Raw genomic sequence first — 27,022 nt, forward strand, 5'->3', positions numbered from 1 at the left:
ATATATATATATATATATATATATATATATCATTATGTCATTAAAATCAAATGGGCTAAGCACCCCAAGTCAAAGGCAGAGATTGTAAACTAGACCCAAAAAAAAAAACAAAAAAAAAACAAACCAAGTCTACCCATGTAGTGATTATAGGAAACACTTTAAACACAGGAAAAACAGGTCAAAAGCAAAAGGGTAAAAAAAAAAAAAAAAAAAAAAAAGATATGCTATGCAAACATGAAAAATGCCAGAGCAGACTAATGAGAAGTATCACCAGAGATGACAAGATGTCTCATAACTAAAGAGAGAGTCAGTGTATCAAAACAACATAGTAGTCCCATGTGCACACCTAACAAAGCTCCCAAATACATGCAAACCAACGGGAAGAGACAAATCCACAGCAGCGCTAACCTCTCACTGATGGAACATGCAGACAAGTCAGTAAGGATACAAGAGAAGTCAGCGAACACCTCCTGTAAGGTAGTGAAATACATCAGCTCTGTGGGCAAACCACCTCTGTCACAACTACTCAACTCTGCAGTTACAGATGAAGTAGCCACAGAAAATCTGTAAACGGTGGGTGTGGCTATGCTCCAATATAACTTCATTTACAAAACCAGATGGTGAGCCAGGTTTGGCCATAGGCCATTAATCGATTGATCTATACTTGTCAGCTATAAAGCTCGATGGAGTAAATAAATCCTAGCTCTTAATTCTATGTATAATCTAGCTATCACTTTCCTAAACCAAAATGACCTTCCTTAAAGCTTTAAGGAGGGTCTTAAAATCTATTGTTATAGGAACTTAGTTAGCTTTTTTCACACTCATGACCTCACAGTACAGAATTCAAATAAATTATATATATGTACATTTATATAAGTTAACAACATTGACTGTCAGATCCCATCTTTTCATACAGAGAAAATCTATCATCACCTTTCTATCTTCTATGGCACTGTTCCACGCCCTCCCGCCATGCCTTGAGGGTCTTTCTGGGGAAACAGTTCTGACTGGAGTTATCATCCTGGTTAGGCCAATCTTTACCCAAGAAGGCTAACTGTAAAAAATCTGCAACTGTTAGGAACACAGCCGGTCACTTACAGAGTAGAAATGAATACATTATCTGTTTAAAACGATATCGGAAATTCAAATTTCCTGTGCTTAGAAATGAAAAAGAAGGGGCGCCTGGGTGGCTCAGTCGGTTAAGCGTCCGACTTCGGCTCAGGTCACGATCTCGCGGTATGTGAGTTCGAGCCCCGCGCCGGGCTCTGTGCTGACTGCTCAGAGCCTGGAGCCTGTTTCAGATTCTGTGTCTCCCTCTCTCTCTGACCCTCCCCCGTTCATGCTGTCTCTCTCTGTCTCAAAAATAAATAAACGTTAAAAAAAAAAAAATTAAAAAAAAAAACTATTTAAGAAATGAAAAAGAAAAGTATGGTTTATGCTACAGCAATACAGTCAGATGCAAACTACCCCAAACTGTCCTGTCTCCTGCTCACCACTGATCACTGCTGCTTCTGCCTTGTCAGGAGAGATTTTCTTTTTTTTTTTGTAAGTAGCCTTCACGCCCAGCAGAGAGGCCAGTCAGGGCTTGAACTCACAACCCTGAGATCAAGACCTGAGCTGAGAACAAGAGTTGGATGGTTAATCAACCGAGCCACCCAGGCGCCCTGAGGAGAGAAGAATCTCAAGAAATACATCAACTCACGTAGATCTCTAAAATGCAGCAAAAAAAAAAAAAAAGTTCACAGTGGAAGGACTAGCTTGGTTTTAGTCAAAGATGACAACATCCCAAAAGTCACATGACTCTAGTCATAAGCCTGCTAGGAAACTGAGGGGAGAGGGCTGGAGAAGCAGGCTACCTACTAAACTCTGAGTTCTTAAAAAATACTTGGAAAAACATGAAAATGTGCTGCCAGTAGAAAATAGAATGTTGTACAGTCAAAAGCAGACACAAGAGTTTCAGGATCAACAGACTTCACCTTGCGTAGTCGGTGACTTATCTCCACCACAGATGCAGCGATCACAGTGGAAAGTACGCCACGGTGCACGGGCGTGTCCGCATGCCAAGACTGAACGGTCATTAGAAATTCATGAAGAGGGGTCTGAACTGAGTAAAGAAGCTACAAGAAAACACACCAGTTAGTCATTTTTCAGGGGTTAAAAAAAGACACTTTACAGGACAAACATTCCTATTGTCCTCCCTAGGGGTCGAGGAGTCCCAAATCTTGTTTGCCCATTATCAGCACCCACTCCTTCCTTTCCCATTACTGACTCCGATCTCTCAGGCACCACAGCTAGACAAGGACAAACAGCAGTGAAGCCCACTGGAAATAGCAACAAAAGCAATGCAAAAACCCCCAAGAAGAGAAGGACCAACAGCATAAATAAAGGAAAAGTAAAGATACAGCATCAACAGTGAAAGAAGACCATGAGGCCATGTGTTCTGGTAGAAGGAGCACAGTCAATGGTAAAAGATTTGGTGAGAAAATAAAAGATTCTGGCACAAACTAAACTACACAAACAGATCACAGCACTTGAACCAACTCATCAAAAACAGAAGCATTTTGGGGTGCCTGGGTGGCTCAGGCAGTTAAGCATCTGACTCTTGATTTTGGCTCAGGTCATGCATAATCTCACAGCTTGTGAGTTCAATCTCTACCTCAGGCTCTGTGCTGACAGTGCAGGGCCTGCTTGGGATTCTCTCTCTCTCTCTCTCTCTCTCTCTCTCTCTCTCTCTCTCTCTCTTTCTGCACCTCCCCACTTGTGAGCTCTCTTTCTCTCAAAAATAAATAAATAAACATTACAAAAAAAAAAGAAGCATTTCACATTAACTCAAAGATGAACTGGTAAGCTAGGGAAAACGTGGCCAACAAACCAATCACTTTCTATCAGAAAAGAGCAGAAAAAAAATGAAACTCTTCAATGCTTCATAAACATCCTCCTATTTAAGCATTTTTTAAAACTTCGTTTAGGGTGCCTGTGTGGCTCAGTCAGTTGAGCATCCGACTTTGGCTCGGGTCATGATCCCACAGGTGGTGAGTTCGAGCCCTGCGTTGAGCTCTGAACTGACAGCTTTGAGCATGAAGCCTGCTTCAGATTCTCTGTCTCCCTCTCACTCTCTCTCTCTGCCCCTCCTCTGCTTGTGCTATCTCTCAAAAATGAATAAACATTAAATATATATATGTGTGTGTGGATATATATATATATATTTTATATGTATATATATAAATATTTTATATGTATATATATAACTTATATATATATATAAAATTAAAAAATTAAAAGAATAGCTGGGGAGTACCTGGGTGGCCAGGTCAGTGAAGCATGGACTCTTGATCTTGGGGATGTGAGTTCAAGCCCCACAGTGGGTGCAGAGATTACTTACAAAAGTAAAATCTTAAAAAAAAAAAAAAAAAAAGAATAGCTAATTTGCATTTTTAAACCACTACTTAGAAAACAAAGACTGGGGACACCTGAGTGGCTCCATTATCTGACTTCGGCTCAGGTCATGATCTCACAGTTCGCGAATTCGAGCCCCACGTCAGGCTCGGTGCTGACTACTCGGAACCTGGAGCTTGCTTCGGATTCTGTGTCTCCCTCTCTCTCTGCCCCTCCCCCGTTCACGCTCTCTCTCTTAAAAATAAACATTAAAAAAAAAAAAAAAAGAAAGAAAGAAAACAAAGACTGGCCCCATCCAATGACAGTATGATTTTAGGAGTAAAGCAAGTGTGGCACATGGGTCAGTATTTCCCACATGAACTGGCTACTCAAGAACCCTACTTCACAAAAGCTTTTACCAGCAAGGGACCCCCAGGCCCTTCCAGCTCTGTGACTCTCACTCCCAGTGAGGGGACACTGACAGGTAATGAGAGGGTAGTCTATGACGGAAATCAGTATCTCATCTGAGGAAAGTCCTCGTCATCTACAAATAATCAAAACCAGCATTCTCAAAAGTATATTTTAATTGGAAAACTCTGTGAAATAACAACGGAGTATTCACAAGCCCGTTGCAAGTAGTTCTGGGCTTCCTGTCCTGCCTGGCAGAGGACTCCCTCTCTTGCTGTTGGCCTGCTGAGCTGGGCTCATTAAAACCTGTTCCAAGACTAAGAGTCGGAGGTGGGCTCTTGGACCTCCCTCGCCAGGCACAGACGGCACGGCACCTCCTCTCTGACCACGCCATGCTCTGAAGGAGGTCAGGGGCAGCACCTGAAGGCCAGCGCCCTGTAACTTACCTCCCACACCAAGTTGCACCCCACCCAACCGCCCAACCGCACCCGCGAATGCTAACTGAGCCCGTGTGTGAGACGACACATCCCCATGCACCCCTGTCTGCCTGGCAAACACCGGCCGTCTATTGACCGACAGCCCGGCCCGGGAAGGCAGGAGTACCCGTAGGCCTTCTTCCGGCTGCTTCCTGAAGCTCCGTGCCATACATTCCAACATTTTCTGAAATACTTTCTGGACCATATCGAACAGCGTCACAACTTCTTCATCTGAATCTGGTTTCTGTATCAAGGAACTTCCAGTTACCTCTTTCAGAATGCCAAGAAGTAATGACACATAAAAGAATCCCTTCACTAGAAAGAAAATTAGAAAAAAGCAGTTATCTAACCACAAAATTTAGCTGACATTACTACGCTTTTCACACAACACGTGTATATTACGGTAACTTAAAATTGTTACTGGTAAGCCAATACCAGGTTGATCAGATTATTCTAAATTTGAATACATATAAAATTTAACAAATAAATTTAAAAACTTACTCCCTTTAATTACAATGCCAATACCTTCAACAACAGTAACAGCATATTTAACTTAGCCACTAAGAACCAGGCTCACTACACGTGGAGACAGCTTGGTCCCCTGAACACCTGGATTAGAGAACATGTCTTATTTTCTCATGTAATGGCAACATTAACACCAGCTCTAAGTCTGAGAGGGACGGCCCAAGAACTTTCAAAATGTGATTTACAAATCTCATAGGCCAACTCTGTTAAATTTCTAACACTGTAGTTTATCAGTTGTTTTTCTCTTCCAAATCACTTCCTTTACTGTGTTGCATTAATTTGATAAAGCGAGACGGGGGCCAGGTCACAGTTCTGGGCCTGCGGAAAACCCTGTTTCTCAGAACATGCCAGTCTGTAGGAAGGCTTCTTCCTGCCCTTCTCTCGCTTTACCTACTCTTACGCATTGATGAGAGGCAGGGGAGAAAGCCTGGATCATAGCACCACTCCTCATGCCATCAAGTGATGGGGCTGTGACTTCCAGGTAATCACTCAGTCCAGCTCCACCCAGACCAGCTGGAAGGAAGCCGACCTCTCACTCACTCACTAAACACATTTAAATTAGTACCTAGTGTGCAAGCACAGACCTCGCGGTGTTAGTTACTATAGGTCCTTGGGGGAATAGCAACTTCCCAGTGGTTCTGAGGGGGCATTAAAGAACCCTACTCACATCCCCCATGTGGCAAGCAAACAGGCTGGGGGCTGCCACTGCACAAGCCCACCATGCTGCAAAGTCACTTGACAATTAGGCAAACCACAGGGAGGAGAATCCTAAGGCCCTCGTGAGAAAAACTCTGTGGACTCAGGCATGTCTGACACCAGAAGCACCTTTGTTTTGTTCTGTTTGTTTGTTTTTTAAGTAGGCTTCAACACCCCGTGTGGAACCCAATGGGAGGCTTGAACTCACAGCCCTGAGATCAAGAGCTGGGCTGAGATAAAGAGTCGGACACTTAACTAACGGAGCCACCCAGGCGCCCTGACACGTGTGAACCCCCTAGCTGCATCAGTCTGTAAATTCCTTTTTTGGCATCTGCTAGTTTGCATTGCCTATCTGTCACCTGAAAGCAAGAGTCCTGATCAGCAAAGTGACGAAGGGAGGGGCTGGTTTGGTTATTAATTGCTTTAAACATGTTCTTTAATGAATGAAGTATACCTGTTTGCATGATTCCGAGACTCCATTGTAAAAGTTGTATCTGAAACTTATAATCGCCAAGGCCGACCATCACAACATCTTTACACACCATCAGGTAGGTCTGTAAGACACACAGATTTACCTTAAACAGAGGCTACTGAAAGCCAAAAAAGGGGAATAAATCCAGCCTTGCAAAGCTTCTAATATCTGCTTATACTACTAATGATCTCTTAAGGCAGGTATTAATAAAGATGTTTTACAGAAAAATTTTCATAAAGATACTTTAGTTCTCATTTTTATTTCCATAAGAAATCTGGAAACCCATTTTATGTAATTCCATAAACATTACTAAACACCTATTACATGCAATGTATAAGATTACATAAAAATTACATGGTTTATGTTTTGGGAAAAGACAAACTCTAGATGCTGAAATGACACTGTGAGTATTTAAGAAGAGCAACACTACTATCCAAGTTACAACTTTAAGATAGAAAATAAAATCTGAAACCACATCACGAACTTGAAGAGAAGGTTTCCGTGTTTAAAGACTTCTAACCTGGATAATCTGCTGATAAACAACCCTGTGAAGCTTGAGATATTCTTCTTCTTGATCTTGGATAAAAGATAGAACTTTGTTTTCTAACCAAAACCCAGTGTCTTCCAAAATGGACAGGTAAACTTTTCCTTCTGAGCAGAACTGTCCAACAACAGAAAGACAAATTAGTACCAGAACCAGTATTGCCAACACACTTCGTACTGGGACACAGCCAGGCACACACTCACCTTGTGCTGAAGATGAATACTCAGCCGGCAGTGGAGGCTGAAGGCTCGCAGAGCCATCGCTTCATTAAAGTTGTGAGGTTTCCCACCTGGCGACTGCAAAATTGATTCCAGATCTGCCTGCAAGACAAAAAAAAAAAAAATCCGTGGCCACGTTCCACTGTGTAAGTGAAGACGACCTGACTAACTTCACACACAGTTACAGTGGGAGGGTGACACCCTGGAGCAGTGGAGGTGCTTTAATAACACAACAGAAGTTTCTGAGAAATGTAGTCTTCCCTTCTCTCCCTTCCAACACCCCTGCCCCTTCTAAAACAAGGTAAAAACTCGTAATAGTCATTGCTCAAGAACAGTCAGGATCAAGCACACAAAGCGTTTGCCCCTGGGGCAAATTCTGACCTGCTCCTGACCAGGACAGGACAGCCTGCCAGAGGAAAGAGGAAGAAAGGCAGCTCCTCCCAGGAATGATCCTCTCGGTGCTCAGGAAGGGCCAGAGCCTTAGCACGCCCACAGTTCCCTAACCTTGTACCCTAAAGGAGCAAGGCCTTAGTGCTGGGAAGCTTATGGGAGTCTGTGTCTGGCTGTCACATGAAGAGGGAGAAGGTTCCATCAGCGTTAGTAGGTGGGGATACCCTCTGTGCCCCTAGTAGCAAAGCCTGTAGGGAATGCCCCCACCCGTCTTTCCCAGAACCCATAGGCAGCCTTAATTTTTGGACAGCAGCACAGCCAGTGCTCAGCTTAGTCCACGGGCAAAATCCCAGCACTGCCTACCCATGCCTGGGCATCAGCCGTGGTCCATCTCCTTCCCTGGATGACTGTGCGCCTCCTTTTCCTCCTTCAGACCTCTCCCTCCCTTTCGTCATCTGATGCCCATGCTGAGCACTGGAGGCTCTGCCTCTGGCCCGACCAAACTCCGCAGCAGTACCAGAGGCTGTCTCTGAGGGCTGGTGCTGGAGGATATGGCCAGAAGCCAGTAAGGAAGAAGGAAATGCTGAATTCACAGGAAACACTCTCCAAAGATTCCTGGAAAAGCTTGCCAAGGACTGTGAGGGTAAACTAGTATTCCGGCATCAATGCATAAGAGTAGGTAAAGCAAGAGAAGGGCAGGAAGAAGCCTTCCTACGGACTGGCATGTTCTGAGAAACAGGGTTTTCCAAAGGCCCAGAACTGTGACTGGCCCCCGTCTTGCCCCCCCACCCCCCGCCACGTTAGTCATCTGCTTCTCATGTCTTCATCTACAAATTGAAGGAGGGGCTTAGATAACTCTTAACTCCTTTCCAGCTAGAAAAATTTTACACTCTAAGTATGAAAAGTCTGGATCTTATTTTTCACTCCTAATTGCATGGGCTCCCTCAACTTTCCTCATCTGTTCTATAAAGTTACCTTTGACATTTCAAGTGCTTTCAAGAGGTGGTTAAGTTTCTTCCGGGGAGCAGAGAGCAAGCACTGTCGATTCTTTGGATGGGTGAGCAAATACTCTACGTAAACCAGCGCCAAATCAGGTTTTACAGGGCGTGTATCGTGGATCTGCACTTTCTGTTTAGATGCTGAGTTACTCTGAAAGAATACAGCGATAAACTGGCAATTAAAACACATGTTCCCAGGAAAGCATATGATTTTCTAATACACACGTGTCCTCATTCAGCAATTTTAAAGGAACAAGACACAAATATACCTTGCTCTGGGGCTGTTCTGGCAGCCAGTCACAAACGAGTTCCAGAATGTGTCCCACTTGTCCCCAGGAGCAGAGACAGTCCAACAAAGTACAATAGCGCTTGTCTGCTCCTCCTTCCTCTTGGTTTCTTAATGTGGAAATCACACCACAGCTGAAAATGCCAAATACATAAAATCAGACCTAATATTGATTCACTAACAATTTCCCACTTTTCAAAAAGGTAAAAAAATAAAGTTAAACAAGTGAGGGTACATAAGGCCTTCCCAACATAGAACACTCAGACCTTCTCTGCTGCAGGAGTAAATACAGCTTTCCCACAGTTACTACTCGGGCTCGGTCCCAACATAAAAGGCTGAATGTGAACACAGCTTTAGAAACACGGAGGCCAAGGCTGTCCGATACAAGTGTTAAGTTATCAAGGACGTGCCAGGGCCATGAGACCCCCAGACCTTCTTTTCTGTCAGCTCTTTCAGACCCTAGAGCAAAGATTCCTAGTGCTTGGGAAAGAATTTTTGTTTAGCATCAGAACATCCATTTTTCCACAAATATGAATTAACATGAGTCATTTTTGCTGAGATAATAACTGACACTCTAGAACAACGCTATCCAGTGAAAATGCAGCACGAGCCACAAAAGCAAGCACTTAGGTCATTTCAAATTTTCTGACAGCCGCCTTTAAAAAAGTAAAGAAAAACAGGCATAATTAATCTCAATAACCTATCTTATCCGATCCACCACCTCCACAGGGCTGTCCTCCGGCACAGCTGACAGGAAACTACCAGCTCCTCACGCCCCTCCATCCACACCAGGCCCCTAGCCCACGTGCACTCCGCGCCCTCAGCACACCTCGCCCAGGCGGCCACATGCAGACGTGCAGGCCTCGCAGCTCCAGAGCCCCTCATGCAGGCTTGACAAACAGACCCCCCACACGGTGGAGCCCACAGCTTATGTTCCACGTGGGCTCTGATCCCTCAGCGACTGCAGAGCCCAGTGGAAACTGCATCCTGCGGCTCTCCCGCCACCGCTGTGAGCTTGAAGCTGAAGTGGGGCCGTCTGCTGAACCTCACGTGAATAACAGAGCACAACACTGGCAGGGTTCCCGCCCCACCACCGTCCCAAGAGAGGATACCTGAAGGCGGGCACAGCAGAGGCTGGCATAAAGGACATGAGCATAAACAAAGGAGTCTTGCAGCGATCATCCTAAAAGCATACAAAGGGGAAAAAAGGGTACTTAAACATGATGACGTTGTGAAAGGCTCTCTGTACAACTTCCTGGTAAAGGGTCTGCAGACTGCTCAGTAGGAACCATAGCATTCCTCTCAGTGCTCACGGGGACACTTAGACCTACTGCTCAGCCTCATGTCTGATAAGCAGCTTCAAAGTTTTACGTGACATTTTACCACTTTGTGTGATGTATTAATTTGTGCAAATATTGATTAAGCACCTACTGCGTACGAGTTGCCAACCTAGATCCCAGGGATACACTGGTAACCAGAATAGACAAATTCTTTGCTATCAAGGCACATACTTCTATTTTAAACACAATACTGTTGAGAGAGAAAAAAAAATTAACTCTGTACACTCAGAATCCTAAAAATAAATGTCAAGAGAATGAAACTAGTCAGAAAATAATTTTTCCATAAAATAATCAGAATATATTTGGGAAGACAGAATAGTTTAATGGAAAATGTACAGGCTTTAGAGTTACCAAGCCAAATCTAGGTGCAATCAGACTCCATAGTTTTACCAGCTGGAACAGCACAGAGAAGGAGGCAGCCTCTGAGGTCTGTTTCCTCCTCTGCCAAAGGGGAAAGGGCTGTTGGGAGGACCGGGTAGGGCACACAGGGCAGAGCCAACAACAGCACCCAGTACATGGTGACACTTAATAAGCTCTAACTACACCAGTATTACTGTGATGACACCATAACAAAAAGTGGACCAGGCCCAATCAAGAACACTTAATAAAAAAGATTCTTGGTTGGCTGGGAGAATAAGAGATGATGGATCCTAACAGGAAAAAAAAATAACAATTTTCCTGAAAATATACATGAAACGGTAACAAGGGCAACATCAAAATTTGATCTGCAAATAATCTGCATTCAGTTGGAGTGAACCCACCCTTACTCCCAACTCCCAATGAAGAAAGTATTTTCTTAATATTATAAAAGTAGACTGATAATTACCGCTAATTCTACTCTGAGTAATAGGCTGTTTTTTCACTTACAAGGATGCCCACAAGGTTCTCTGAGCAACTGAGGGCAGAGAAGCTCTCTTGCCTGAATCATCTGGAACTGAATTAATTAGCTGCCTTCCTTAGGTCCCTATATACCTGCAGGCCGCAGTGCTCATTTGTCACCTCGTCCTGTACCCTATGGGCCTCTGTGTTATCTGCTGAGAATTCAGAGATAATGCTGGTTTCATGGCCCAATGTAATTATTTGAGCTTTTAAATGTACTAATAACTTTGGCAATTTAGATTATTTACCTTCCTGACAGGTCACAGTTGCATTTCAGGGGCACAATGAAGCTCAGACACTTGACAGTCACAGAAGCGTAGCTCAGAAAAGCTAAGAGGTCAAGGTCACATAAGCAGTTTTGGAAGAGTCCAGAAGTAAAATTTAGCAAGAGAAGGATGTTTCATAAAACCTACGGTCTTTCTATATTTAAATCATGCTTTCTTTATAACTGGGAGTAAATATGTATTTCTAGCACAATCTTATTTTTGTTTTGGAAATAATAAACTTCCCTCAGAAGTAAAAAGTCACAGCTGGTTAAGTGTCCAACTTCGGCTCTGGTCACGATCTCACAGTTTGTGGGTTCGAGCCCTGTGTCGGGCTCTGTGCTGACGGCTCAGAGCCTGGAGCCTGCTTCAGATTCTGTGTCTCCCTCTCTCTGCCCTCCCCCACTCATACTCTCTCTCTGTCTCTCAAAAATGAGTAAGTGTTAAAAAAATATTTTTTTAAAAAAAGAAGTAAAGAGTCAAGAAATAAAAAGAGTTTCCTTCATCAAAATAGAAGTTATGTATGTGATTCTATTTGCAGACACAACTCAAACACTTCAGAAACCCATCTGCTTACAGTGTGCCATCAAATGCCTACAAGTGCCCACAAAACTCCGTGGCTATGGCATCGTGTTAGCAGACTCCTCTTTCTCAATCCCTGCTAACCACACTAGATTCCCAAATAGTGTTACAGACCATTAAAGACACAAAGGCTGAGCACTTACACCCACATTTCCCTCCGTGCTGGGGAAATGAGGCTGAAAGACATATGGCCTCCACCCTCGAGAAAGGCCAAGAGGCCACCTATCCTGCCAGGTAAGAGCTGGGTCAGTATTCCTCACTTACAGATGACAAACTAGGTCCAGACAGGTAAGTGTGCCAGGCACTTCTGCTAATTCTGCACAAATGTAATCTTAACACGCCTGCCCGCTGTGTGAGCAGCCTTACCTTAAAGACTTTCAGGTACTCAGGGAGCACAGAGGCAAACTTGTTAATGGTGTAAACTCTGGCTTCTTTGTTATTTTCCATACTTCTATGAATACTTTTCCAGAGAATTACAACGATTTCTAATAAACCGGCCATGGATGCAACATCACTTACAGACAGTGTTTTGTCCAGAACCTAAGATACAAATAAACTGATTGTGACAGAATCAAATCTTAACAACCATTATGATAACGGCTTTATCGTTAAAAGTACATGCCAGAATTCCAGACCTAAAGCAGAATGTGAAGTATACCAAGTCTATTTTCATTTCCTAAAAAGGACTTTGTCTTCTATTTGAAAATCTCTACTAGAGGTGAAGGTCTTTAAAAACCCATTCAAGAAGTAAATGCTAAATTAACACTATATCCTTTCAATAAACAGTTTATATGAATTAAAAATCCTTGGGGTGCCTGGGGGCTTAGTCAGTCAAGCGTCCAGCCTCAGCTCAGGTCATGTTCTCACGGTTCAGGGGTTCGAGCTCCAAGTTGGGCTCTATGCTGACAGTGTGGAGCCTGCTTCAGATCCTCTGTCTCCCTCTCTCTCTGCTCCTCCCCAGCTTATGCTCTCTCTCTCTCTCAAAAATAAACATTAAAAAAAATCCTCTAAAAATAAAAACGTAAACTATTATCTTTAAGGACATAATACGTGAGTACAGAACATATTTTTCTTTTACTATATCTTCTAAGTCGCAAGATGTTACTTCTCACCATGAACTTTGATGTGAACAGACTGGGGGAGGAGGGAAGAACTGTAAAATGTGATTTACTTAGATGTGATTGCTACTGAGACTCCACTACAAACTCAGCCCTATCAGATCACCCCAGGCTGTCTGCCAGGCACTCCACTCTGTGGGCCTGGTAGGTCCAGCTCCCGAACTCTGGTATAAGGGCTGATGATGACCAACTCCCACTCGATCGTGGACTTCTTCACACACCTTTCACATCTTCTGAGCTTATGCTGGCTGTAAGCAATAATCACCGCTGTGTTCCTCTGAGTGCTCCACTGAAACCACAAATGCACTCTGGGTACGTCTTCTTCTGTACGGAACACAGGCCCCACACTGCCACAACCAGCTCGGACACACACTGACAGGGTCTGCTAGCCAGCCCTAGAATGGGACTGTACCAAACACAGTCTGATAACTTGCCAACAACCACTACAGACAATTTCCAGAAAAGGGTCTACAAAAGAGGATTCATTTCAGGTACTGGTATTATGCTATCTACTCAAATGCAATGGGAAAAGATAGTTTAAAAGAAAACAAAACTTGGGGAGCCTGGCTGGCTCAGTCAAAAGAGCATGCAACTCTTAATCTCAGGGTCATGAGGTCAAGCCCCATGTTGGGTGTAGAGATTACTTAAATAAATAAATAAACTTTAAAAAAGAAAAGAAACTTAAGGAGGGTACACAGAAAAAGCAAAAGTGGCTTCTACATAAATCTAGATTTTTCATTACACACTTAACACTCCGAATAAGCTATGGCCAAATTTGAAAAGCAATCAAACTACTAAAGGCTTAGAAACCACTGAAAGAATGATACAAATAACAGATTGACAAAATTCCATTCTGTATTTAACTTTACTTTTTACCATTCCAATGTTTAGCATAGCAGCCTTATCATTAAAGTCTCAAGAAAAAGCCACCACTGCTTTTTCACAAAAATGTGCTAAGTTTCTAAGTAAGATTTCATTAAATAGGAAGCCAATTTTTTATTTTAGCAGAGAACATCTTTGATTGTTAGTAGTTAGCAATGAGTAAAAGAATGACTTCAAAAATTTTGCTTTTAGCTACCTAGATATTCTTAGAATGAGAATATCCACATGACAAAGTGTGCTTCTTGTCTAGCACAAACTATAACAGTCCTAAATATTTCTAAACTCTTCTGTTTTCTACTAATATAGAAACTGACCCAAAATGTTGTAAAATGCAAGCTTTCTCAGTTATACCTAGGTTTCTAATAACAGAGGTATGGGGTTCCTTCAATATTTAAAAAACTTAATAGTCTCAGGGCGCCTGGGTGGCTCAGTTGATTAAGCGTCCTACTTCAGCTCACGTCATGATCTCACAGTCCATGAGTTCGAGTCCCACGTCGGGCTCTGTGCTGACAGCTCAGAGCCTGGAGCCTGCTTTGGATTCTGTGTCTCCCTCTCCCTCTGCCTCTCCCCCAACTCGTGCTCTCTCTCTCTCTCTCTCTCTCTCTCAAAAATATAAATAAATAAATAAAATGTAAAAAAAAAAAAAAAAAATGGAATAGTCTCTCAACTAATACATCACAAACATGTTTTTTCTCTTCTGCAAAACCATTTCCACCATCAGAGTGAGTTTGCGAGGGTGGCCCACAGAGAGGCTGTGCTTGCTCCATAGCCAGGACACTCAGCTCCCTGTGCATCACTGCGTCCACTTCCCATCCTGTGACCCCACGTGCCCTGCAAAAGTGGAGTGAGGCCACCATGCTGGCATCTCCAGCTGAGGGTTCTGAAGATGTAGGAGCAGACATGGGATCCCTTTCCTGAAAAGTTCTGCCCAATCTGTATATTGAGGGAAAAGCTCTGAAGACAGGAACTCCAATTCCACCGACAATAAAAGCAGAACCAACTCCAATGCCCTGGGCTGAAGGCTTCCCAAATCCAGGCCATGAAGGCCTGTGAGTGGCTGGAACTGCTAGTCAGGGCCCACTGCCAGGATAAAAGCCAGTCCCACTCTTTTCTGCTCTTTTCTCCTTTATTCCACATCTGCCTCTCTGACTGGGACTGAGGACGACTTGCTTAAGCAGGGACTGGGCTGCTGGAGTGCTGGGCCTCCAGCTGCATGGGCTCAGGAGGCCCCAGGGAGCATCCGGGAGTCATGGCGAACAGGCCAGGCTGCAGCTATAGCCCCAAGCAAACCTGTCAGCCTCTCCTAGAAAAAGGCCTGTGTCAGAGGTGGTGAGACACAGGATGGGAGTGTGGCAGGGTCAGACCAATGCACGGACCTCTCCTCGCGGCCTATATGCAGTACCATGTTTCAGCAAAAGGGCAGATTGTCTTTTAGGACTTCCTGTTTTTAAGTATGCTCCACACTCAATGTGGGGCTTAGAACTCACAACCCTTAGGGGCGCCTGGGTGGCTCAGTCGGTTAAAGTGTCGGACTTCAGCTCAAGTCATGATCTCACAGTTTGTGAGTTTGAGCCCCGCGTCAGGCTCTGTACTGACAGCTCAGAGCCTGGAACCTGTTTCGGATTCTGTGTCTCCCTCTCTCTCTCTGCCCCTCCCCTGCTCACACTCTGTCTGTCTGTCTCTCTCTCTCAAAAATAAATAAATGTTAAAAGAAGAAGAAGGAAAAAAAAACTCACAACCTGAGATCAAGAGTCACATGCTCACCTAACTGAGCCAGCCAGAGGCCCCTTTTGGGACTTTTATTTATTTTATTTCATTATTATTTTTTAAAGTTTATTATTTTTGAGAGGGAGAGAGAACATGAGCGGGGAAGCCAGGGAGGGGCAGAGAGAGGAGGGAGATAGGATCTGAAGCAGGCTCCATGCTGCCAGCACAAAGGCCCACGTGGGGCTCAAACCCATGAACCCTGAGATCATGCATGACCTGAGCCGAAGTTGGACAGCCGACTGAGCCACCCAGGTGCCTGTGACTTTTTTTAAAGACCAGTTTCTCACCTATGTGGGTACTATAAAACTACCTCCAAATTTTATTTTAGATGTACCTAAGCATGAAAGTTGTTTATAAGCTTAAGATACTGCTTATAAGTAATGCATGTCTAAGTCTTAAATTTCTTTTATCGGGTCACTCTGGATTCTGAGTAAATAGCAGCTAACTAGTCCCTTTGATTAATTACTGTTTAAAAGACAATTCTAAATAAAGATTATTCCTAGAAATTCAACCCCAAGATGTTTCTAGTAGACTGTTACAGCAATGGCTAGCAGTAAACCCTTAAGAACACTACTACCCATTAATTATAAAATATGGTAACATCTGGAATCCAATCCAGGTGTATGTTACACCTACATTGAATTAAAATATACAGAGAACCTTAAGGCAAAGAAAATGTGGGATAGGGTGTTACCAGTAATAAACTTCCCTGTGTATTAAATACTACCCAAATCCCACAACAAACTACAAAGGATACAGAGCAATTCTTTCAAAAACATTAATTATGACCTTCCAAAATAATTAGTTGAACTATCAATAGTAAAGGAATAAATGGAAAATAAAATATTGTTAACATGACACTCCATGGGAATGCCAGCTTTGATCCAGTGTTCTGCCTCTCTCTGAGCATGGGTCCCGGGGCCTAGTCTTCACCGAGATAACTCGGCCGCAGCTGTGGCTGGGCCAGGGCAAGCTGACTGCACTCACGTTCTCCTTCTCCCTCTCCTCGTGGCCCTCGTGGCCCTCTTGTGCTGCCCTCCGGATGCAGGCATTCAAGCAATGGCGAATCACATGAATCAGCTTTGCTAAAATGTTTAAGATAATCAATAATTAATTTGTGTTTCTTCAACAAAACCATCTTTCTAATAGTAAAATTATAATCCCAAACAATCAAAAGTATTATTGTAACGGAAATCATTAAGAAATGCATTCAAGCGTGAAGCTCGTTAAAATGACCAACACTGAAGACAAGTAACACTAACTATGCTTCAGGCAGACAATATAACAAGTACTGAGAAGTGAATGTCCAGCACCTATATTAGTGCAGGCCGTGTGCTCGTGGGCGTGCTGATAGAACTTCCTGGCAGCTGCGTGGTTCATCTGGACCAGTGTGACGCAGCGCTCGCACCATACCTCCTCAGGCTGGTTCACAGGCAGGAAAGAGTTGAAGATGAGGTTCACCAGGCGTCGAGACACAGGCCGGGAATCTGACTCCAGACGAACCAAAATATGCTCCATGGGGCATATTTTCCAAAACTATATATAAAGCATACACAGAAGGAAAATGGTCAATTGTCCCTATAATCTTGAAAATACTTTAAGCAAAATTTCCTGAGCAAAATCAAAAAGGAACTAATTTTTCTATTCCAAAAAAACTCATTTCAAATGACTACACCAGAATCTGTGACTCTTCTGTACAGAAATTAGAATAAACCAATATTTTAAAAAGCACTGACAGGAACACCTGGGCAGCTCAGACGGTTAAGCATCTGACTCTTGATTTCAGTTTAGGTTAGTTTGAGCTCCACATCAAGCTGTCTGCTGTCAGCACAGAGTCTGCTTTGGATCTTCTGTCCCCCCACCCTTCCCCCAGTAGCACTCTCTCAAAAATAAACAAACATTAAAAAAAAAAAAAAAAAAAAAAAGCACTGACAAGGGCACCTGGGTGGCTTCGTCAGTTGAGTGTCCAACTCTTGATTTCCACTCAGGTCATGATCTCACGGTTTGTGAGTTTGAGCCCCACGTGGAGCCTGCTTGGGATTCTGTCTCTCCCTCTCTACTCCTCCTCCCCCCCCACCCGGCCCCCGCTCGCTCTCTCCCCCTCTCTCAAAATAAATACTTAAAAAAATATAAAAAGAAGCACTGACATACAAGGTGCCAAGTAGAACACTGTTGAGAGGGTTAATCATAACTAATCAGTATCATGCTCGGTATAAACTCTCAAATGATAGCTATGACTATCAGTCTAATAATTTAAAAATTTCCTAAAACACCATAACTTTTAGCCCATTAATGTGAAAAGTGTATAGAAAAATTTACAACAGTCTTGACAAAGAAAGCTGAAGTGGACACCCCATTCCGTACTGTGGAGAACAGAGGCATCACCCCTGAACCCCAGCGGTACCTGGTCCACTGCCCACAGGGGGCAGCACCCTCTGGCGCATCCCTGCCTCCCTCTGCAGTGCCAGCTCGCCTAGATGACCACCGGCCTCCTCCAGCCCACCTTACAGCTGCTGCACAGCCACAACTGTCCCATAGCCCTCCAGTCAAAAGCCTCAAAGTTGTCCACCGCCTACAGAAAAGGGCCAAACTTGTAAGCAAGACACTCCAGACAAGAGAAAAACTAGTAGACAGAAAATAGATTCTCATGGTGAAATGTTCAAATCCTGTCCCAGTCACTTCTCAGCTGGCATCTGGTGGTCTCCTCACCTGTCTAGTGGGGACACCATGACATGCATGCTCCTCGAAGACCTGCCTCCAACAGCCAGTCCCTCTTTCCAGTATTTTCAGCTAGATCTTTCTCATCAGCATTTAAGTATTTTTCAACTCATTCCAAACCCTAAAACAAAAAGCCTCCCCATGAAACTCTGCTTGAATTTCCTGTCTTCTTGCAGCTCACTTTACCTCCCACCCTGGAACCCGCCTCTACCTACCCACTACACCTCAACCCATAGAAACATGGCTTCTACCCTCACTGAACTTGTTCTTGCCAAGATCATAATGACCTCCTATTAAAAATCCAGATGAACATATTCACGCCTCCCCTTACAGGAAACCTCTGAGCATCTGACGCTACTGATCACTTCTCCCAGAAATGTCCGAGGACACTTCTGCTCAGACACCTCATGGTACTTCTGAAAAAGTTTTTGGAGTAAAGACAATAACTAAGCCCAAGCCCTACACCAAACACTTCTACTGACGCTGGTACCGGGGGAAGCAAATAGCACCCCCGTGCTTCCAGCAGTAAGCCACACAGAGACGACAGTGTTCTCAGCCCTTGTCCTGCCAGGGGCAGGCATCTTCACAGAAGAGAGCCCACTGCCAGCTAACTCCAGCACTGACTCAGAGAGTGACTGGAGACTCTTACTCAAAAGTGAAAGACAGTGCTTTCGAGGTTCAAGAGAAGAAGGTGGCAATGAGTCCAAGGATCTGACAGCTTTGACCACCTCCCCTGCTCCCTTCCTGCCTGAGGGTCAGTCCAGATGGATCACTGGTCTTGAGTGCGAATGTACTGAGGTGCAGCCCTAAACAGCACATCTGTGGGTAACAATGACACCAGTAAAAAACACTTCCCAAAACATTCAAGTGCACGTAACTATCCGGCGCAATTTCACAACCATGCAAAAGCAGATTCAACCCAAGACTAAAATAACCAATGAATGGACTGACAGTTCACCTGCTCTACTAAGCCGCCTGCAACATCACAGGAAGGTAGGCGAGAGTGGTGTGCAGGCCATACACTGATGCAGAATGGAAGCAGATAGCCTAAGGGACAGAGCGGATACCTCCAGATTGCTGACTTCCTCTGGGCAACAGTACCCTCAGCAGGAGCATCACACTTTCCCCACGTGAGAACTTGCGGGTCAAGATAATTCTGCCATTAGTAAATGTCAACTTCAGAACGTGCACAGCAACACAGTTCCCAAGAGGGGAAACCCAAGAGGAAAGAGGAAGTCCTCACCTTGAGAACTCAGGTAAGCAGGGGCTCTTCAAGACTCAAAACCTCAGAGCTCCAACCCGGCTACAAGGCATACAACCAAGAAACATCCCAGAGCCCAGCACAACAGCCCAGCCACAGAGCCAGTACCTGAGAGGTCTTTCATGACTGTCCCCATTCACATTAAAAAGTTGACTCCTGGGCCGTCATGGAGACTAGACCATCTTGAATGGGAACTAGCCATCAGCACTTTTACCAAATGTCAAGGTTCCAGGTGTGACTCTTAAAACTAACATTTCCCGCAAGTCTGCCTTTCCAGAAACTCCCCATATTAGCTTGTTTTTCTCTGATTCACTTTTCTCAAATAAAATGCAGAGCAGGGGTACCTGGATGGCTCAGTTGGTTAAGTGTCTGGCTCTTGATTTCAGCCCAGGCTCTGTGCTAAGCATGGAGCCTGCTTTGGATCCTCTCTCTCTGCCCCTCCCCTGCTCGTGCTCTGTCTCTCTTTCTCAAAATAAATAAAAAATAAACATTAAAAAAAAATAAAATGCAGAACAATTCTGATTAGCCTAGGATTCTGATTCATTTTGTTTCGATTACCTGAGGTTTTATTTTATGCAAACATATCACCAGCAGGCCGATATCTGCAACAGACACGAAAGCAAGCAAATCCGTAACTGGTCTTTCGCTTCTAAAATGCTAATTGTGTCCATTACTAACACCAGGCATGACCAGTGTCTGACAGTGTAGAACAGACCCTAGTCATCCTGACATGGTGGATGATCAGCCACTTCCGCTTCCTGTTAGCTGCGTCTCCACATGCTTACCGACTGGTGGCCTTGATCTTCCAGGAGTCCTAGCATGGACACCCCACAAACCCTTCCAGAGACCTCACAGCTGTGGCACTCCCTGCCTGGCTTTTGCAGAGCTAAGGATCAAGATGGAAGAGGCATCTCAATAAAACATTATGCTTTCTTTCTCTGCTCTTCCCACTCTCCTAAAAATTCAAACTCCCCGGTCAAAGAACTTTTGTCTTCATCTTACTTGGTCTCTACGATATTCTCTTGGGTAGACCCAGTAATCAAGAAAAACCAGCTATTCTCTCCATTTCCTCACCAGTCACTACCTCAACACTCCTCTGCAAACAAGTCTGCACTTCAAACAACACTAGGCCAAACAACACTTCAAACAACACTAGGCCAACAACACTAGGCCAAACGTTAAAGATTCAGAACTACTCAGTTTTATTAAGCTGTTATAACAAACAGGGTAAAAACTGCAGCCAGCATTTTTGCTGAAACAGACATGCTGACTCTTAAATACATACGGAAACGCAAAGGACCTAAACCAGCCAAAAATCTCTGAAAGAAGAACAAAGCTGGAGGACACGCTCCAAGACGTCATGGGAACTGTTAGCAGTACAGCAGTGTGTCCCAGGGCCCACGGATGTGCAAACAGGTGAAAGGGCCAGAGCGGAGTCAGAAACAGCACACACAGATGGGCGACTGGGTAGGACATGGGGGAGTCGTGCTATGGAGGTCATGTAAAACAGTCTTTGGTTTTTGGTGCCTTCCATTTTATACAGCTGGCGGCACACTACACACACATCTACACTTGCTTTTCCTCGTGTCTCAGTGGTATTTCCATGTGAGCTCATCCCTTGTCATGGCCACAGGACACTCTCCCATCGCATGAGCACACCACACGTCTGTGTGGTCAGGTTGTTCCCAAATTCTGTGCTGTGACAACAGCACTTTAAAGTAAATTTCAGACAAGTATTACATGGAGAAGAAAAGCCACAGTGTTACCAGAGGAAGTTAAAAAGCTTCTAACTGAAATTTTTAGCCAAAAACTGAGTAGGACTCAAGCTAAAGGAAAACAACCTCCCTTCAAAGTTCACACAACGTCACAACATGCATCATGACACAATGCTCACTTCTTTGCTTCTTCCTATAAAATGTGAAGAGGGGAAGCCTCACATTCATCATTTTCCCAGGAATATTTAAGTAGTTACTATGGGGGCGCCTGGGTGGCTCAGTCGGTTAAGCGTCCGACTTCGGCTCAGGTCATGATCTCACGGTCCGTGAGTTCGAGCCCCGCGTCGAGCTCTGTGCTGACAGTGCAGAGCCTGGAGCCTGTTTCAGATTCTGTGTCTCCCTCTCTCTCTCTGACCCTCCCCCAGTCATGCTCTCTCTCTGTCTCAAAAATAAATAAATGTTAAAAAATAAAAATAAAAAAAAAATAAGTAGTTACTATGTGGCAAGTATTTCAGTATTTGAACAAAAGCTTTCATGTATATGATAAAAATATCATTTAAGGTAGCAGCTGCTTGCACTAATGTCTTTCAAAAAGAAAACACACATTAATGGTATTTCTAGACACTTCAGTGAAAATCACAAAACAAATAAAATTTTATGACACAAATTGGTAGAACATATCAGATATCGAGTAGTTTAAATGTGATTACTGAAACTCTCAGAATTAAAATTGCTTTGTCTTTCTGCTGATGAAAGCAAAGTACTTATTTATGTCACACCCTCAATGATAAAATCCTGCCTGTCCTACCTTAGCAGCCCGCACGGCTTTGACTTTCAGCAGCATATCAACAAAAGCCACTCTCACTTTCTCAGAATTGTCATGGAGACTGTATTTTAGTGCAGGCAGAAGCTGTTCTAATAACGGATGGCTTAATTTGTTATCCAAAATTATTGGCAGACACTACAAAAGAGGAGAAATATAAACAGTTCAAATTTAGAACATAAACAGTAAAAAGTACAGTTAAAACAATATTCAGTTCCATCCTTACTAATGAACTACTAGTGAAATAAATAAATATACCTACAGATAGTAACACTTTTCTAAAACAATTTCATATAAAAAGCATATTTCTGGGGTGCCTGAGTGGTTCAGTCAGTTAAGTGTCCGAATTTGGCTCAGGTCATGATCTCACGGTTCATGGCTTCGAGCCCCGCGTTGGGCTGAGTGCTGACAGCTCAGAGCCTAGAGCCTGCTTCGGATTCTGCGTCTCCCTCTCTCTCTCCGCCCCTACCCTGTTCGCGCTGTCTCTCTCTCAAAAATAAACAAACATAGAAAAAAATAAAATAAAAACAAAATAAAATAAATGAAAAGCATACTTCTAATGAATTAGTATAATTTCTTCAGATTTAAAGCAGTTATGAAATAATTCTTCAATGTTTCTCTTAGCTAAATTTTAAAAGATTTTTAGAACTGAAAGAAACACAGAACAATTGGTGGTAGCGAGGGCTCCGGAGTCAATTTGTGTCCAAAGCTGGGACCTAACAATCCTTTCACGTTTTTTTAATAGCCCATGAATTCTCAGATTTCTTGACTCAATACTGCACGGAAAGCAGAGCCCCCCATCTGGGAGACTCACGACACATGGCGACAGTCACACATACCTCAGATGGGTGGTCCAGTGACCTGCCCAAGCTCAGACCAGGTACCAGTCTAAAGATCTGATATGCTCCACCTTTACTTTCCAGTTATTAGGAAAAAGGATTTTTTAAGGAGACCTCTTTTCTTTTTTATTGGAATTAGAGTAGACATACGATATCCTATTCGTTTCAGGTGTACGACACAGTGGTTCGACAATTCCATACATCAGGCTGTGTTCGCCAGAAGTGCAGTTACCATCTGTCACCACACGATATTATTATAGTATTATTGCGATTAAATATAAAGAGACCTTATGTTTTCACCATCACACTGAAATATTTACAGATGAGCTGATATGCAGTCCTGGATTTGCTTCAAATTAATCGACAGTGGGAGACAATGGACTGTAAAGACGAGCAAGACCAATGTGTCCTGATTAACTGCTGAAACTGGATGATGGGAGAAAGGACAGTTTTGTAGGTTCTTGTTAAAAGTACATATGGTATACCAAAAAAGTCAGTTTTAATATAATTTTAAAAACTTGGGGGCACATGGGTGGCTCAGTCAGTTAAGTGTCTGACAGCTCGGAGCCTGGAGCTGCTTCGGATTCTGTGTCTCCCTCTCTCTCTGCCCCTCCCTCTTTCACACTCTGTCTCCCTCTCTCCCTCTCTCTCCCTCTCTCTCTCTCTCTCTCTCCCTCCCTCCCTCTCTCTCAAAAATGAATAAACATTAAAAGAAATTAAAATAAAAAATTAAGTACTATATATAGTTCCTCCTTTAAAAAAAAATGTGTACCACCCACCCTGGCCATACACTAAAATCAGTTATTATTTCAAGTAAGACTTTTTTGTAGAAAACACTTTCAATTTGGTTTTTAAAAATGTTACTTTGGATGTACAACAAAAATGTCCGTGGTGCTTTATCAATTGGGAAGAATTATGGGTTATTTAAAAATTGTTCTTTCTCTGTATTTTCTAATTATTCTGTAAGTAAATATTGCTTATATAATTTTAAATCCTACCTTAAAGACAGAACAGCGCACGTCAGCTGAGCTTGTGTCAAATGCCAATTCCCCAGTTACTTTCTTGAGGAGATCAATAAGAATGGTCGGAGGCATCATTTCCCAGTATTTGGAAGTTATTTTACAAACACCAAGGATCCCTGTAGAACGGACCATCGGATAAGGATCTTCTAAAAGGCTCTGTAAATTGGAGGGGGGAAAAAAGACTTAAAAATCTTAGATCAGCTCCCTTTATATCAATATTTGCTTTATACATCAGCCCTCTCAGCATTCACAACAGACATTTTAAGTCCTAGAAATACTGGTCATATACAGACTTACACATCTCTTACTATTTATCATTTCTATAATTGTGCATTTAAAGAAGACAACCCAGACACATGGGTACCATAGCTGCCAATCCTATCTACAGGACTCTGTGACAGTAGAGCCTCAAACACCAGCCCCACCTTCAGCGAGGTATGCAGATGTGAGTCGATCCTACAGACACAGCCTACGTAAACCACTCTCTTGAATTTCCAAAAGGCTGAAAGACCAGAATAAAGTAATTCTACTCGTTAAAAATTTTTTTTCTAACATTTTTATTCATTTTCAAGAGACAGAGAGAGACAGAGCACGAGCAGGGGAGAGGCAGAGAGAGGGGGAGACACAGAATCCCAAGCAGGCTCCAGGCTCTGAGCTGTCAGCACAGAGCCGACGCGGAGCTCAAACTCACCTGAACCGTGAGATTATGACCTAGCCAAAATGGTTATCAGTCGTTCTGAATACCGAAAGAAACAAGATGTCATCTCTGGATGGAGTACACAACAGCACCACTAAGAACCTGAAACAACTGGGGCACCTGGGTGGCTCAGTTGGTTGAGCATCCAACTTCGGCTCAGGTCATGATCTCACAGTTTGTGGGTTCAAGCCTCGCATCGGGTTCTCTGCTCTCAGCCCAGAGCCTGTAGACTGCTTTAGGTTCTGTGTCTTCCTCTCTCTCTGCCCCTTCCCCACTCGTGCTTTGTCTCTCTTCCTCTCTCAAAAATAAATAAACACTAAAAACAAACAAACAAAACCACCTGATACAACAAACAAAAACCCCCACAAAAGTAACTGATCAACTCTGCACCTAATGATACTCAGGATATACAGGAGGCAAAGGAACATAACAATTATGCCACAGGGATATGTCCCCAGGCTTCAGGAAATAAAAGAATAATTTGGCTTCTTCAACAACTAGCAAGCAAAAATGAGAGACTGAGGTTACTGGACAGGGTCTTATCAATCTATTGGCCGATCACATGCATGGGTCTTATTCAGACACAAATTCAAACAAAACTGTTAAAAGGGTCATTGAAATGTTACCCAAGGGGTGCGGGATGGCTCAGTCAGTTGAGGATCAGACTCTTGATTTCGGCTCAGGTCATGATCCCAGGGTCGTGGGATTGAGTCCCACGTCGGGCTCTGCACTGAGCATGGAGCCTGCTTGGGATTCTCTTGCTTTCCCTCTGCCCCTCTCCCCAACTCACACTCTCTAAAATAATTTTTTAAAAAATTGAAAAACAATAAGATAGAAAAGTCAAGATGACAGGTCATCAGGGAAAAAACAAACAGCAAAATAAAGAAATAAGAGAACTTTTGCAATCTGAAGAACTATTCACAAGTTTTATAGATTTTGTTTTCTGTGAATTACTTTCAGTATCATTCTTCAAAGATATATTCTGGATAATCAACTTATAAGGACACAGTCTCATACGAGTCCAGAGCCCAGATCCGGATTTCCAATCAATCGCCGTGACGACAAAGTCACTCAAAGCAATGGCACATAACTCATGATGCTCCTTCCAAAGGAAAATCACTCCATTTCGACATCCACAGACACTCACAGGAGGCCTCCATGTTTTACCTCCAAAAGAAAGTCTCCACACTACTCAAGTTCGAGAATCACAAACATAACAAGAGTATGAAAGAACAGGTGAGACACAAGGAAGACACCAGGATATAACCATTACTCTTATTTATTGGATTATCTCCTTTATCAATCCCCATGAAAACTCATTCTCATTTACTCAGTACCTGGTCCAACAGGGTCATGAACTCTGAGCCGACCTGCAGACCAAATCTGGCCCAAGCTCATCTGTGTGTGGTCCACAATGCCTAAGAATGGTTTTTCATTTCTAAATGCTTGGAAAAAACCAAAAGAATAATATTTTGTGACATGTGAACATTCCATGAAATTCAAATTTTGGTGTCCTCAAATGCAGTTTTACTGGAACAAACCACACTCTCATTTCTGTGCAGTCCATGACTGCTTCTGTTCCACAATGGCAGAGTAGAATAGCTGTGACCATGTGGCCCACGGACTTAAATTCATTATCATCTGGCCTGTTGCAGGGACAGTTTTCTGACTGCTCTTTATTATACTGCACTGCCTCCTAAAAGGCGTTAGGAAAGAACAGGCATTGAGAAAAAGCAAATTCAAACTGACTGAATATCTTGGTAAACCAGCAGGGGTGGGGAAAATCAAGGCATAGAAAAAATCCTTAAAAGTTTCAAAAGCACTTCATGCTAGAAAACACTGCACAATATTTTAGCAGTCCTGGGAAAAAAAATTACTTTGAACATACAATTCTTCTACCTGGCCAAACTATAAATTAGGTGCCAGGGGAAAAAAAATAACACTTTGGGATTCAAACACTCAGAGACACATACCACCCCAAAAATGCCCTGCAAACAAAGAAGGATGGACGGAAACTATTTCATAGGCTTTGATGATTTCCCATGAGTTCATTTCACCCCCAAAAGGGAGTCACGGCCTCCACAGGATATGGTGCTTACATACAAGCCTTTCCCTATTAGAGCTGAAACTCTTATTGTTTTTAATTTTTAAAGTATTCTTTTAAAACTCCATTTAGACAGTGACATCTCACTTTTATGAGACTGATAAGTTTTGATCCTTGAAAAACATAAACCTATCTCCACTAATACATAATCTTAAGCAACTATAACATCAATGTTTTCTACAATCTTTTTTTAATGTATTTAAAGTTTATTTATTTTGAGAGAGACAGAGAAAGCACAAGTTGCGGGGGGAGGGACAGACAGAGACAGAGGGGGTGGGGGGAGAGAGAGAATCCCAAGCAGGCTCCAGGCTGCCAGCGCAGAGCCCAATGCAGAGCTTGAACCCACGAAACCATGAGATCGTGACCTGAGCCGACACCAGGAGCCAGTCACTTAACTGACTGAGCCACCCAGGTGTCCCTACAATCCACTATTTTCTAGAGGAATGATGTAGAATGTAATTATTGTTCTGAAAAAACATTTAACTTCAATAATTAATATTCAAATAAAATATTACTTAATAATTTTTTTAAAGATCTCATTTTTTGGTAAACTTTACACCATAGGGCTCAAACTCACAACCCTGAGATCAAAAGTCACATGCTCCAGACGCCCCTATCATTTAA

General features: G+C 43.2%; 1 protein-coding gene across 11 annotated transcripts in view; it reads right to left on the reverse strand.

Moving 5' to 3' along the window:
* The window catches only part of NCAPG2 (non-SMC condensin II complex subunit G2), a 68,337-nt gene that overhangs the window by 14,075 nt on the left and 27,240 nt on the right, over positions 1-27,022 (reverse strand). For 8 of the 11 annotated variants that reach the window (XR_007460165.1, XM_049642204.1, XM_049642200.1 and 5 more), the window contains 13 exons: positions 23,574-23,753; positions 21,722-21,874; positions 16,533-16,755; positions 16,207-16,304; positions 11,819-11,992; positions 9,501-9,571; positions 8,372-8,522; positions 8,080-8,253; positions 6,700-6,816; positions 6,473-6,613; positions 5,935-6,034; positions 4,387-4,574; positions 1,977-2,117 (listed from right to left, as the gene is read on the reverse strand). Coding sequence is in view for 10 of the 11 variants with exons in the window: in XM_049642204.1 (XP_049498161.1) it covers positions 1,977-2,117; positions 4,387-4,574; positions 5,935-6,034; positions 6,473-6,613; positions 6,700-6,816; positions 8,080-8,253; positions 8,372-8,522; positions 9,501-9,571; positions 11,819-11,992; positions 16,207-16,304; positions 16,533-16,755; positions 21,722-21,874; positions 23,574-23,753 (1,911 nt within the window). In the remaining variant the exon portion in view is untranslated. Of the gene's footprint in view, positions 1-346; positions 471-1,976; positions 2,118-4,386; positions 4,575-5,934; positions 6,035-6,472; positions 6,614-6,699; positions 6,817-8,079; positions 8,254-8,371; positions 8,523-9,500; positions 9,572-11,818; positions 11,993-16,206; positions 16,305-16,532; positions 16,756-21,721; positions 21,875-23,573; positions 23,754-27,022 lie in introns of all 11 variants that reach the window. The other 3 variants (XM_049642207.1, XM_049642205.1, XM_049642206.1) reach the window with 3 other exon arrangements.

This window comes from Panthera uncia, chromosome A2 (genome assembly GCF_023721935.1).
Source record: "Panthera uncia isolate 11264 chromosome A2, Puncia_PCG_1.0, whole genome shotgun sequence".
In the NCBI taxonomy this organism is placed as follows: domain Eukaryota; kingdom Metazoa; phylum Chordata; class Mammalia; order Carnivora; family Felidae; genus Panthera; species Panthera uncia.